General features: G+C 42.1%; 1 protein-coding gene across 7 annotated transcripts in view; it reads right to left on the bottom strand.

Annotated features, from left to right (window-relative positions):
• Positions 1 to 1704: 1704 nt before the first annotated feature.
• The window catches only part of LOC102201180 (catenin delta-1), a 17642-nt gene continuing 6471 nt past the window's right edge, over positions 1705 to 12875 (bottom strand). For 3 of the 7 annotated variants that reach the window (XM_005723170.1, XM_005723172.1, XM_005723171.1), the window contains 20 exons: positions 12050 to 12213; positions 9889 to 9957; positions 9680 to 9799; positions 9307 to 9569; positions 8441 to 8722; positions 8100 to 8337; positions 7765 to 7987; positions 7425 to 7620; positions 7193 to 7310; positions 6912 to 7065; positions 6703 to 6720; positions 6352 to 6420; positions 6125 to 6252; positions 5805 to 5955; positions 5502 to 5694; positions 5115 to 5323; positions 4979 to 5020; positions 4810 to 4877; positions 4526 to 4628; positions 1705 to 3275 (listed from right to left, as the gene is read on the bottom strand). In XM_005723170.1, the coding sequence (XP_005723227.1) occupies positions 4569 to 4628; positions 4810 to 4877; positions 4979 to 5020; positions 5115 to 5323; positions 5502 to 5694; positions 5805 to 5955; positions 6125 to 6252; positions 6352 to 6420; positions 6703 to 6720; positions 6912 to 7065; positions 7193 to 7310; positions 7425 to 7620; positions 7765 to 7987; positions 8100 to 8337; positions 8441 to 8722; positions 9307 to 9569; positions 9680 to 9799; positions 9889 to 9957; positions 12050 to 12208 (2760 nt within the window). In that variant the 5' untranslated portion in view covers positions 12209 to 12213 and the 3' untranslated portion in view covers positions 1705 to 3275; positions 4526 to 4568. The remainder of the gene's footprint in view (positions 3276 to 4525; positions 4629 to 4809; positions 4878 to 4978; positions 5021 to 5114; positions 5324 to 5501; positions 5695 to 5804; positions 5956 to 6124; positions 6253 to 6351; positions 6421 to 6702; positions 6721 to 6911; positions 7066 to 7192; positions 7311 to 7424; positions 7621 to 7764; positions 7988 to 8099; positions 8338 to 8440; positions 8723 to 9306; positions 9570 to 9679; positions 9800 to 9888; positions 9958 to 12049; positions 12214 to 12875) is intronic. The other 4 variants (XM_005723176.1, XM_005723175.1, XM_005723174.1 and 1 more) reach the window with 3 other exon arrangements.

The raw sequence follows: 12875 nt of genomic DNA, 5'->3' as shown, positions 1-12875 counted from the left end.
TTTCGAGCCTATACAGCTTGGAGTAAGACAACATGCATGAAGAGGATGATGTGGACAAAATACTCATTTGCCTAATAATTCTGCACTCCCTGTATAGCTTGGCACAAGTTGACCAAGCACAGCAGCAAATCTACAACAGAATGGCTGAAAAGTAAAGAATCGAGTTGTTGCAACAGCCCAGTAAAAGTCCAAACCTCAGCCTGACTGAAATGCTGTGGTGGGACCTTGAAAGAGCCGTGCATAAACGAACGCCTGCAAACCTCAATGAACTGAAGCAATGCTGTAAAGAAGAGCGGGCCAAAATTCTGTTACAGTGACGTGAGAGATAGATGAAGTCATACAGAAAACTACTTACTGCTGCTAAAGGTGGTTCTACGAGCTACTGAATCATGGAGCATGCTTAGGTTTTCACACACTGCTTCTGCAGTTTAGCTTCATTTTTGTTCAATTTCAGCAGTGATGGCTGTTTCTAGCTAATGTCAAGACCTGTTAAAGAAGATAAGTAGAAGTGAAAGAGGTTTTGCTTTATTTATTTTTTTAACCAAAATTCTCAATTTGCACATCAATCTGTCTTATACATTTCAGGATAAGGGGGCATTGGAGTCTAGCTCAGCTGCCCTTGGCTAATAGGCAGGATGCACTCTGAACAGGTTGCCAGTCTATTGTGGGGCTTTATACCTTTTACACGCTTAAAAACTCAAATCAGGCCTAGTTCTCAAAACTTAAAATACATGTAGGCGTTTTTGGCACATCTCTCATTAATCATTAATCTGTAGTTTCCCAAGTAAACAGGACTCTGTGGCTTTTAAAAGTGAAAATGACTGCTTAAGATTGAGAGATGAAAGCAGGAGTATTATGTGTATGCTGGTGTGATTCAAACTGTTACAACTAAAAGTAAAGAGATTCAAGAATGAATAAATTGTTTAGTAGCTACTACAAAAAGCATGTGAACCTCCACACTATAGAATAAACTCCCTCACGGTGCTAAAACACCACTAACATGCCCTCACTGGCTGTCTTCCTGCACCTTGTGTATTCAATTTAAGGTTAATTTTATATTCCAAGCAGACGCATGCACATCATAGCTTAACTAATATCAAACTTTCACACCGACATCTGCTCATAGCCCTCGTGATCCAGCAGCTGCTTCTCAACCAGCCCACGATGCATTTCAGATGCGCTGCATACTTGAAACACCTAAACACTTTCGTATTCACAGACAACCAACTGTGTATCTTTGACATGTTTGGAAGCAAACACACACCTTCAGGACACTACCCTCCTGTCAACATGCTGCTCTGTGTGTAACCAGAGACAAACAGCAAAGCCGAGAACGTCAACGCTCGCCCGGCCTCCAGCTTTACTGTGGCGCTTGAAAGTTAGCTGGCTTTAATAAGGCTTGAGCACAAGGCGTGAGCAGTTTGAGGTCTTAAGTTAGGAGATTAACGTGTTTGTCTCTTAAATAAAAAGCATTTCCCAACTGAAAGCACTACTAATTCGATCTAAAGATGTGAGGGAGTGAATATCAAACACACCAACTAGTAGCATTTGCCTTTACAAGAGTGAGGGGATGAAATTACACAGATGCATTTCCCCTCTTTAATTAGATATGTTTATCCACACGATACAGGAGTCCTTCCTCACATCAGCACACAGCCACATCAAGCACACGTTACCAAAGCTTGTCTAGGAAAAGATCTTTATTTATAAAAAACAACCAGTTACATACGTCACTGAAAAAAGAAAAAACGAAAGCAACTTCTCAGAGCCAAGGCAGGTAATGAATGGTACATCATAATTTTACATGGATAGGCAACAGTACAAATATACTATGTGTGTGAAGAGTAAAAAACAAAAACAAAAAGATGATTGGTCTCTTTTGCCTTGAAAACAACTCTGATGTAAAAGTGGAATTATAAAGTAGAACAAATTGCATAATGCTCTCATCCACCACTCCCATACATATAAACCTCCAGAAAATAAAAAGAAACAGACGCACAAAGAAATACAAAAAAAACAAACCCAAAACAAAATGTGCCTTCTGCCAGCCTCCCAGTTTAAATTACACCTGTATCTCTCCCAACCTGTTAAAACTCGAGTCTCCTCTGAGTACAGAAGCCTCCCAAATGTTTTAATACAGACAAGCATGTATAAAAAACAGCTACAGAATTTTATATTTAAATTTCTTCCAAAAAGTCACTTCAGCTGGTCCAGAAGAAAAAAAAAAGAAAAAGAAAAGATGAACAGGCAGGTGTACAGGAATGGTTAAGGGCCTTCTGAAGCTGTATGTCGAAATATTTTAGTGGCTTAGTAGTGTTTGTTCACAGCTTCATCTCAGTACCAGGTCTGAAGTGTTGGCTGGTTTAGTTGGCTAAACCCAAACAGGAAAATCCAAAATAAAGCAGCTGAAATTCTCCTAAATGTTCCATGTGGGGAGGGACAAAAGGGAACAAAATAAGAACGGCTTCATCACAGGAAGAGGAGCACACAATAAAAAAAAACAAACAAACAAAAAAAGCATAACTGATGGAAAAACATGTGGTGTCATCTGGATCAACACACAATCATTCAAAAGGTCCATATTCATTTTCCACGTGCACACACACACCCACAGGTTTACTGTATGATAAATATACACACACCTGCCCTTTCTTGTCATCCCAACTGAGAGAAAATAACTCTAGACAGGAAAATAACTCCTATATAAACATTCTCAATCTACAGGGCGGGCTGTCGGTGTGTCCCAACCTCCCATTAATTAAATTAATGAGCCAAAACTACTGCAGTCACCCCCCTTTTCTTTTTATATACAGTATATACCCTACTTAAATGTCTAAATACAAACTTATCAGGGCCAACGTCAGGTGGCTGTAACATGACAATAAAATTGCCAAGAGGAAAAAAAAGAAAAAAAAAAAGTTAACAGCATGATAAAAAAAAAAAAAAGCAAGCCAGAGGACAACACCAGAATCAAATGATTGTCAACAAAGGTGATTGCCTTTACAGAATAATTATAAGTTATAAACGGAATACATTTCTGCTGCTACAACTGAATTTGCACGTGTGTGTTGCTTGAAAGTCTTTGCCTGCAACACAACCACTTTCTTTGGATGCCAACCCCCCCGCCCCCATGTTTTGATCCCATTTGTGTGGTGATAAGAGAGAGAAACGGGGAAAGGAAGAGGTGAGGAGAGGGAGAGTCTGGATCTTCTCTCCTCAGTAGCAGTGGTAGGGCAGGGACGGCCCAGTCTGGGTGATGCAAACTATCAGTTTTTCTGGAGGAAGAGACGAAAACACAATGATTAAAACAAAAACAAAAAAACACAAGTACAAAAGATATGTGGCTGATTTAGACATCAAACAAGGAGGCAACACAAAGACTTGTGTGGTATAAGTATGGCAATCTACACACTAGTGTTGTCACAGTAAACGACCTTTCAACAGGAGGCTACTATAATTACTGCTTTAGTTTAGTTAAATTAGATTCTAGTTCCTGGCCTGCTGCCCTGCACGTAAAACTATTCCATAATAAACTGAAGTCTGTGCTGAAGTGACCGGGCTGTTCTGTGTGTGATTTGTTACGCGTCTTAACTGCCAAACATGTTTATTTAAAACCCTCACCGTTCTGGTCATACAGTCAGGAACATTTTACAAAGTAATCCAAACAAAGCTGTTAAGAAATAGCACTTTTTGCCACTACTTTCCTCACAAACTCAAAGAAATCAATGAAACCCATTTCTATTCTTGGGTGTCTGTTATTGTAGTAGCCGACACAACCACAAGAGTGTGCTCTCACACACACAAATAACAACCCACAACAGTGGATCTCTGAAAAACCAGACAAATATTTCACAACATGACAAAAGCATTAACACTTCCCGACATTCTTAAATCCACTCCAGCAGCTGATTGTAAAGGACTTTGAGGGGGACTAAGATTAGTGTAGCTGTCACAGCAAAACTGCTTTGGGAAGCATCAATTTCATCAGAATCGTTTTGATTTTCATGTGCCATTTCTTGCCAAGAACAACAAATGTGACCAGTAACTTTTTTGCATGGCATTTAACAAAATAAATGCACGCATAAGGCACAAAATGGGCCCGAAGTTTCATGCCATTTGTACCAAACAGTCCCATGAGATCATGTACAGCAAACGGGTAGAAAACTGACACAGAACTTTGGTTTTGTATTAAAAGTAAGTAACTTTTAAAACTGTGGTATTGTGACAACACTAATGCATAGACAGTTATTATTCTGAGGATCTAAATGTTATTATTTAATGATCAGCCCGGGGTTCGGATTTACAATGACAGAGGACAATGCACAAGGAACACCTAGCAGCATACTATACCAGCATGAATACACAACACATCAGGGTATCTCATATTTAAGCATCAGTACGACGACACCTCTGCCTGTTTTAGTTCACAATCAGACTTGGACCAGGTTTCACTCAGGTTTTCAGTTATTAGAGACAAAAAGGAGTTCATAAAGTTCATGCAGGAATAGAGGTCAGTTGGACATACCATGCTGTTACATGCAGAGGGGGGTAGAGGGGATGGGGGAGGGCTAACCATCGTAGGAGTCCAATAGAGGCAGGGAGCCCTTTCTGCCCCCATACACCCCTCGCTGAGAAAGGAGCCGAGAAAGACAGAAAGAAGGCGGACAGGAAATGAGTGTGAGAAAATATGTGTCAATAATCGTGAGGTTTTAAAAGGTTACAATCAGGAAATATTCAGAGCTGTGCAGGAGGTTAGGGATTAGTGTCATTAAGCCAGCAATCCAACATGTTAACAGTGACTTGAAGTACCGGTAAAGTGTCTGTGGTCTCATCCAGAGTGTGTCTCCTTTCTTTCTGGTCCAGTGTAGAGTAGGCCTCTGAAGGAAGATGAAAACAGGTTAAAATTTGCTAAAGATTTAATCTTGAGGCGGAACAAAAACCCCCAAAAACAAAAGAAATCTAAAAGAAATCTACTAACCAGGGCCAATGTCATTCAGGGGAATCATGTCCCTCTTTTCCCCTGACACAAAGAAAAACAATTCATGAGTTAAGCTGCAAAACTCTTCATAAATAACCCTCCTGCAAAATTTAATGTAAATACTTTCTCTGCTCACCTCTGTCCAGGAGGGGTGTAGTGCTGTCTTCATAGGTGCCGTTAGCTCGAGTGTTCGGGCCGTTAGTGGTAGTGGTGCCTGGGTTAATGTTAACCATGAAGTCCGTTTTCTTCCAGCCGTCTTTCTCAAGAGGTCGGCGCAGTTCCTTGTGAGCCCAGACGAGCTGCAGGACCTGGCTCGCCCCCCGCACTTCGCGATCAGAGCGCTTGCTGAAAGATAACCAGAGATAAGGGTTTGAGCTGTTATCATCTCTGATGAGTTTTCTGTTATCTCACTCACTCACACACACACACACGTTAGAAAACAGCTGCTTTTATACCAAAAAAAAAAAACAAAAAAAAAACCCACATACACAGAGCACCTTTTCTACACTCAGAGAACACTTACCCATCTTTGTTGATTAGCACCAGGCTCTCGATGCCTCGTTTCTCTCGAAGGACCTTTGCTGGCTCCAATCTGTTGCCTAGCACCTCACTGAGCGTGCTCAGTACAGACACAACTGTCTCCTCGGATAGATTACGCCCAGACTGATTCTGGGCTCCAGGCAGGTTGGCCACAAGGTGAGGCACTGCATGCAAACCTGCAAGAGAAACTCTTACTCTTAACCCAAGTGCAATGAATGTTTAGAAAAAAAAAAAAATGACACAGATGCTAAGATAATAGATAACAGCTAAGAAGAAACAATCTTACCTAGCAGTTCACAGTTTCGGTTGTCAATGGCAAGATTCCTCAAAGCTCCAGACATTGCACGGACCACACGATCATTGCCATGAGCCAGCAGTTCTGCCATCATGGGGAGTCCCTGCTCATGACGCACCTTTGCCCTGATATACCGACCATACTGTATGAAAAGCACAAAGAACAGATCAACTTTAGTTGTCATCTAATAACATAAAAACAAAGACAGACCCAACTATTCAGGGTTCATGCACTTTTAAAGTTCAAAATTAAACATTAGCCTTTTATAGCAGAGAGCCAGCTCTGAATCACTGATAAGAAATGATACTAACAGTCCACCGGCCAGCACACAGGTTCTGGATGGCGCCGGCAGCAGCCTCGAGCACTGATGGGTTCTGGCTCTCTTTGAGCAGTGACGTGTAAACACGAACCACTTCAGGCTGGAACAAAAGCTCATAACCTAAAGTTGGCAGAGAGAGAGATGTATGCTTTTATATGAACACAAGCTCCCTGATCAACTATAAATCATCTGAAAGAGAAGCAGACACACAAACAGTACCTCTGGCAGGTGTCGTTCTCTTTGGAATATCAACCATATCTGCACTTCCATCATCTACATCCTTCTTTCCTGCAGAAAAAAATAAAATAAACAGCAGATAAGACAGATATAGTGATGTTGGGAGGGGGGGGGTATAACCATTTTCATATTCTCAGTCTTGTTATCTGGTCCAACATGCAACCAGTGGAACAAGCACCATCAGCATGCAATGCTATGTGTGATCATGCCTGTGGAATGCGTGTAAATTCAACGTTATTTCTCCAGGTGTTTCAATATGCATTAGTAAAATAATGTGATGAGAGGGATGGACAGCTTCGCAGGTTCGTGAGAACACCAAACGCAAACTCTTACCTTTGGAAAACCACTCATCTAAACAGAGCACAGAGAGGAAGAAGTGAAATAGGGTGGGAAGAAATAAGGAGGGAGAAAAGGAAAGGGGGGAAACAGTAGAGTGTGAAAAACAGGGAAAGGGTCTTCTGCCACCAAAAAAGCTCAACCCCACCAGTAACTGCCACTCACTCAACCACAAATCTGACACAATGTAGCTGTAAAACACCAACCTTTGCCTTTTCTAGAGCCAAAGCAGCCGCCCTTACTGGCTGGAGCTGGGCCCTGGTTGACAGGTATGGCCTCTGCGTATTGTTCAGAGCCGGGGATTTCACGGTGAACCTGATAGGACAGATTCCTCAGAAGGCAGACGCAGTTCTCCACCAGCTATAGGAAGAAGGGGTGAATGGAGACAAAAGGCTCAAACTCCAATTTTTATTTATTCATTTATTTATTTTTTTAAATCGCACAACTGTCTTGCGAAAAAAGGGACAGTTATAAGTGAATTTTTAACCTTATTGTCCACATCTTTGCAGTTGATCTGTGACTGGACCATGTACATAAGTGAATCCACCAGCCCCGTGCATTCCCTCAGCTTTCGCCTGGCCTCGCTGCGTTCTGAACTCACATTCCTGAAGTAAAGGGAGAGAAGTTAAGCACATAATTGCATGTTTTCTCCTTAAAATAAGCTTCCTTTTCTCCTTCTTCAACTTCCTCTGCTTTGCATCCATTGATCTCTTGCATACCTAAGGCAGCCAGCAGTGTTGGTCAAGGCGGTCTGCCACTCCATATGGCGTGGTTTGCAGCTTTCTTCTCCTCCTCCGCTGTTCCCTCTCTCCCAGCCTGAGTGTGGAACAATCACCTCGTCAACTAGGGCATGCAGGGCGTGGTCCACAATCTCCATCTTAACCGAATCGTGGGATGAAAGGTTCCACAAGGTGCCTGGGATAATATAGAATGAAATAAAGAGACAGTTGAGCCTTTAAAATAAGAAAATATAACCACCACACAAATCTTCCAAATAGTAGTAACATTTAAGAGCCACATATATCAAAAAACAAAAAGTATTTTACATAACAGTGATACCTGTGATAGTGTCTGTGAGATCCTGGTTGTGCGTTTTCCTCAGTAATCTGACCAGAGCAGGTACGCCATCGCAGTTCTTGATGGCGATTTTGTTGTCTTGGTCTCGTCCATATGAAATATTCTTCAGAGCCCCGCAGGCTGAGTGATGCACATCCTTACTAGGATGGTCCAGCATCGACACCAAAGCTGGGATGCCCTTTAGGCGGCGCACCTCTGATTTAACCTACAAACATGATTAGATACTTCCTTTAAAAAAAGAAATTAGCAGAAGAAACACTACAACTCAGCATACAAAGAGAGAACTACCAGAAACACAATTGCAGAGTTTGCTTTACCTTGTCATTTTTGAATGTGAGGTGCTGGAGGAAGGCAGCAGCGTTGGTCTTGACAGGGTCCAGGCGGTAATTCAACATGGCGATAACCTCCGGAAGCTCTGGCTGTCTCCACGAAGTAGGAGGTTTTCTCAATGTGCTGTCCAGAGAAGCCATGCTTCCTCTCTCCATTGTCATCGGGACGGCCCAGGCGTATGGCTCAACGCTGCCTATGTCACTGTCCAAAGTGTCCTCGCAGCTCCTGTAAAAGTGGACGGAAGCATTTATCAAGAGTGTTTATTTATCAAATAAACTATGTAATGTTGTGAATTGACTTAGTGCAGAACAGTACGTTTTTATTTTACCTCAGTCTTCGTCTATCAATACCCCCAGGCCCCGGTCCCAGGCGTGGCATGGTACCATAGCCTCCAGGGTGCATGGGTGGAGGCCCCATTCCATATTCATCATATCCCATGCTACGTTGATCATCCTCCAAACCATAGTGACCGTGCCCATACCGCATCTCCATCGCAGAGCCCATGGCCCTCATTCCCCGACCCACCTGGGGCTGTGCTGCGTACGGGTCGAGCTGCTGGCGGCTCGGAGCCCGGTAGCCAGAGTCCAGAGTCCTGTAGCCATCCATTGGCCTGAGTAAAGATGGCAGTTATGAAAGTGATGAGTCGGGTTAGCTTAATCCTTTCTTTTCCAAAGAAAAGACAGTGTTAGATTGACAGAGATAGCAGGATAGGTGCTGCTAATGTGGAAAAGATCGACACGTGTTATCTGATGTCACATCTCGGCTTCTGCCTGACACTTCATGGTCTGTGGACAAATGCGGAACAGATGTTTATAGACTGGCTATATGTTCCCATCATGTTATTATGGTGTTAAGTTCAAGGCCTGTCAACTATAAATTCTGCTCATGTCAGTTTCACACATGACTGAATGATTATTTAGAATATGCACTACAAAAAAAGCATGCTTAAAAAAAAAAAAAAAAAAAGGGGGAATTATATTTAGCTTTGAATTATTGAGTGTGGAAAAACATGTCTATTAGTATTAACAAGGGCTAAAAAGTTAAATAATTAATGAGGCAAAATAGGAAGTTATTCCCCTGTATGCAATGATGGAAACTTCCGTTACACTGTGGCTTGTAAAGACGTGTATGCTTGAATGTAGGGCAAAGCAGTCACCATTAAACGTCAAGACACTGTCTAGAAGCATCAATCACCTGTAGCGATCATCCATGTGTGAACCCCTGCTCAGACTAGCGTAAGCCTCTGATGGCAGACCTCCGCGATAGTCATCGTAACCACCCACAGGACCATAGTGGTAGTTTCTGGGTACTGTAGCAGTGGGGTAGTCCATTCCACCAGGCTGCCTGTAAGGACGGTCCAATGTGGCGCTGTAGACGCCCATACCAGGCACTGACAAGCCCCCATCGATGGACAATGACTCAGTAGGTAGGACTGTGCGCGATATCGGTTTCTTCATCTGTGGCATAGTGAGATCAGTCCAGTGTTTTAAAATGTTCATGGCTAAATTAAAATTTAATAACGTCTGATATCATCGGTGAAAATGAAGCATGCGCTAGATTAACATACCCCATTGTCCATCCGCCGCGTGGTTCCTTCTTCGGAAAAGACTGAATGCACTTCCTGAGATTCATCCTCTGGCGTGTAGCTCTCATCTAGAGCGCCATGTGCAGGGTCCACCATCCTGTACTGTAGCAAAGACACCACACGTGTAAATATTTAAGCATAGATAAAAGAACATTATTTTTAAATGTGCTTAACTTTGTACAATCACATACCTGTGTGCCGTTTATATATGCGTCTGTCAGCTTCAGTCGTTCTATGTCTGCATCCCCTAAACGCCCGTTCTGGGATAAAAGAGGAAAACATGACTGTGAAATACACAGGAAAAAAAAAAAAAATAAATAAAATTAAATATACTATTACACTGAAACAATATACAAGATTGAGGGTAAAGGCACAGTTCCCAGTAGTCTGTGCTGTCTACTTTTAACCACTCAGATGATATTACTGCTGCTGAAGCACATTCAGTGCTGACCAAACCGTCCCTGCATGTTTATGGTCTGTGAATCACTGCCAGACACGAAGGAGGACATTTTGGAATGCAGCCAGTCATCCTCACACCTCGTTTCCTCCTGCACTAAACTCTTATATAATCAAAGGCTGTCACAGTGTACGACTTGGGACACTTTCTTTCTAAACCACAGTAACACTCTAGCAATGCAACTACCTCGGTTAGTGGCAATCACATGCAAGCGCAACACAACTGAGCTATTTTGGAAGCGTTTATCAGCAGCTGTTTAGCGTTTCGACACTCAGTTTCAGTATTACTGATACTGCCGACCAGAAAAATATTTAAAGACCTTTTACAATTTCTTCCACTTTGTTGCAATGCTACTGCGGTTTATTGTGTGCCCACAAGGAAGCAGGGCTGTGTTTTTGTTTTTTTTAAAAGCGATATGAAGATTGGAAGAGCAGACTGTGCATACACCGTAAAGGAAGCACAAACTTCCTCTAGAGCTGGTCCTTCCTTTAATACCATCTGATTTACAAACAACTCTGGTATGCATTTGAACCCATAATCGCAGAACAGATACTGTGTGCCTTTATCATAAAGCATTGACAGCTATCACAAAGTTTTTGTAGCCTTCAGGCTTTCAAGGATTTTCATAAGACAAAACATGAGATCTAATCAATGTCAGCACGCCCTGAAAAAGGAAGGAAAACATTTAAGAACTGCTCACAAAAGTGTGCCAACTTTTCTCCTCTACTGTAAAAGTGTGACTTGATCAAACAAACAAAAAACAGGTCCATTATTTTCTAACTGCTCAAACTTGCTACTGTGATAGTTAAGCGCTATGGTAAAGAAAAATGGCACATGATAACAGTGGGACCACATAAATTATTAGTCTGGAAAACAAAACAAGTGGGAGTCACAGCTAAACCTCTAAAAAGCTTTAAATAAATGTAAGAAAATACCTACTTATAATAGTCCCTCTTTTTTTAATTTATTTGAAAAAGAAAATGTAACGTCTTATAACATCTGCACAAAATCCATTATTGTCATTTAGCAAATCTGCTAAATGACAACAAAATAAGTGCTCTCAGTTGTCAGATATAAGGACATATTGACAGCATCAGAGATAAAATGTGTCAGTTAATGGCCAAATGGTCAAAATGTATCCACTGTCATTTTGAAAAGCCATCCTAAGCCAACCTGTCAGCTTCCTGCCAAACCTGGAAGCTCTGTGGAGCAGCCATAACAATTTCTAACGTACAACACACAAATTTGCAAGTCTAATAGATACAACATGCAGCACCAACACACAGACAGTTAAGACTGATGCATACAGCAGAAATGAATATCGACTTTTAAACAGCCATTCATCTAGTAGAGTTTAAAACAAATGAACACTGAGGATGCGACATGATCACAAAAGAAAAGAATCTGATCTTAAAAAACAAAACAAAAACTTGAAGAAAACTTGTTTAGAGGACTATGCAACACATGCACAATGCTGTGAAGGGATAAGAAAATGACTGAAATTCCACAGCAGGGGAGAATGAAAAATGAATGTGAGTCAGAGTGCGTCCGGTGAGTGACACTGTAGGCATGCTGATAGGTTTTGAAGGCATGTAATGATAAATTTGCAGATGAGAGTTAACGAGTCAGACATATGTTATCAGAGTCCATAAAGAAAGATCTAAAAAAAAAAGTTTCAAGAATGACGCACAGAAACGCCCTTGCTGAGCACTGGATGGGAGGAGGTGGGACCAAGGAGATAGGGGATGAGTGATGGACGGATGAATGTCAAGAGACAAACGATGCATGAACTCACGCCAAGGGTTGGATGGAGGGAATAATGATCCATACAATCAAAGACGTAGAGGTGTTGAAATGACTCAAGATGGGAATATTTGGGTTCTTTGGGGAGTTACCTGTGTGTGAGGGAGGGGACGACCCAAGGTTGAGGGGCTAGTGGCGGGGAGGCCCACTCTCCTCCTCTCCTCCTCCAGCGCCCTGGTCAGCTGTTCAAACTGCACCTCCTGCTCCCTGACCGACTCCAGCAGAGCCGCTGCGCTCTCGCACTGCTCCATACACACTACACAGCCCCAAGGGGAGAGAAGGGGGCGTTACACACATGCATACAGCCCTAAAACAGGCTACAGCAGTGGGAGAGGGTGTATAACAAAAACACTCTCTCCAAACAGAGTACAGCGAGATCCAGCTGATGCATGATTTGAATGGGGAGGTGGTTATCCTCAGATCTTGCTTGGTAACTAAGACAGAGGTTTTTTAGAGAGCTACAGGATTTCACAAGAGTTCTCTTCATGATTTGGCTTCAGTGATGAAATTACAATGGTTAGCGTAAAGACACGCCTCCAACTGAACGTCAACCAGAGAACTTTCCCAATACACTAGAATTTTACAGGAAGAGACTTCCTGTCATGTCCATTTCATTCATCTCCCCCCCCAAATGTCACAACTATGAGCAATATTTCCCACATATTCACACGTCATCAACAGCAACAGACAAGGATTCTACACACACAGACAAAAAAATAAATAAAATTAGGTGTTTCTCTTGCACTCTGTCACATTTCCGAGCACTTTGTGACAAATACAAGACAGAGCAGTTGATTCATTTTCCTTGTCAGTCACATCCTATGGGGCTCAACTGAATGAGAGACTGCTTAGAAAACCAGTACCAGCGACTGGTCAGCCTGCAGGCAGAAAACTTTGTAACAGAGAACTTTTGCAAAA

This window comes from Pundamilia nyererei, unplaced genomic scaffold (genome assembly GCF_000239375.1).
Source record: "Pundamilia nyererei isolate P.nyererei 1_Seehausen unplaced genomic scaffold, PunNye1.0 scaffold00008, whole genome shotgun sequence".
Classification (NCBI taxonomy): Eukaryota; Metazoa; Chordata; class Actinopteri; order Cichliformes; family Cichlidae; genus Pundamilia; species Pundamilia nyererei.
Note: the sequence above shows the minus strand (reverse complement) of the source record. Positions and strands in the feature narration are given on the sequence as shown.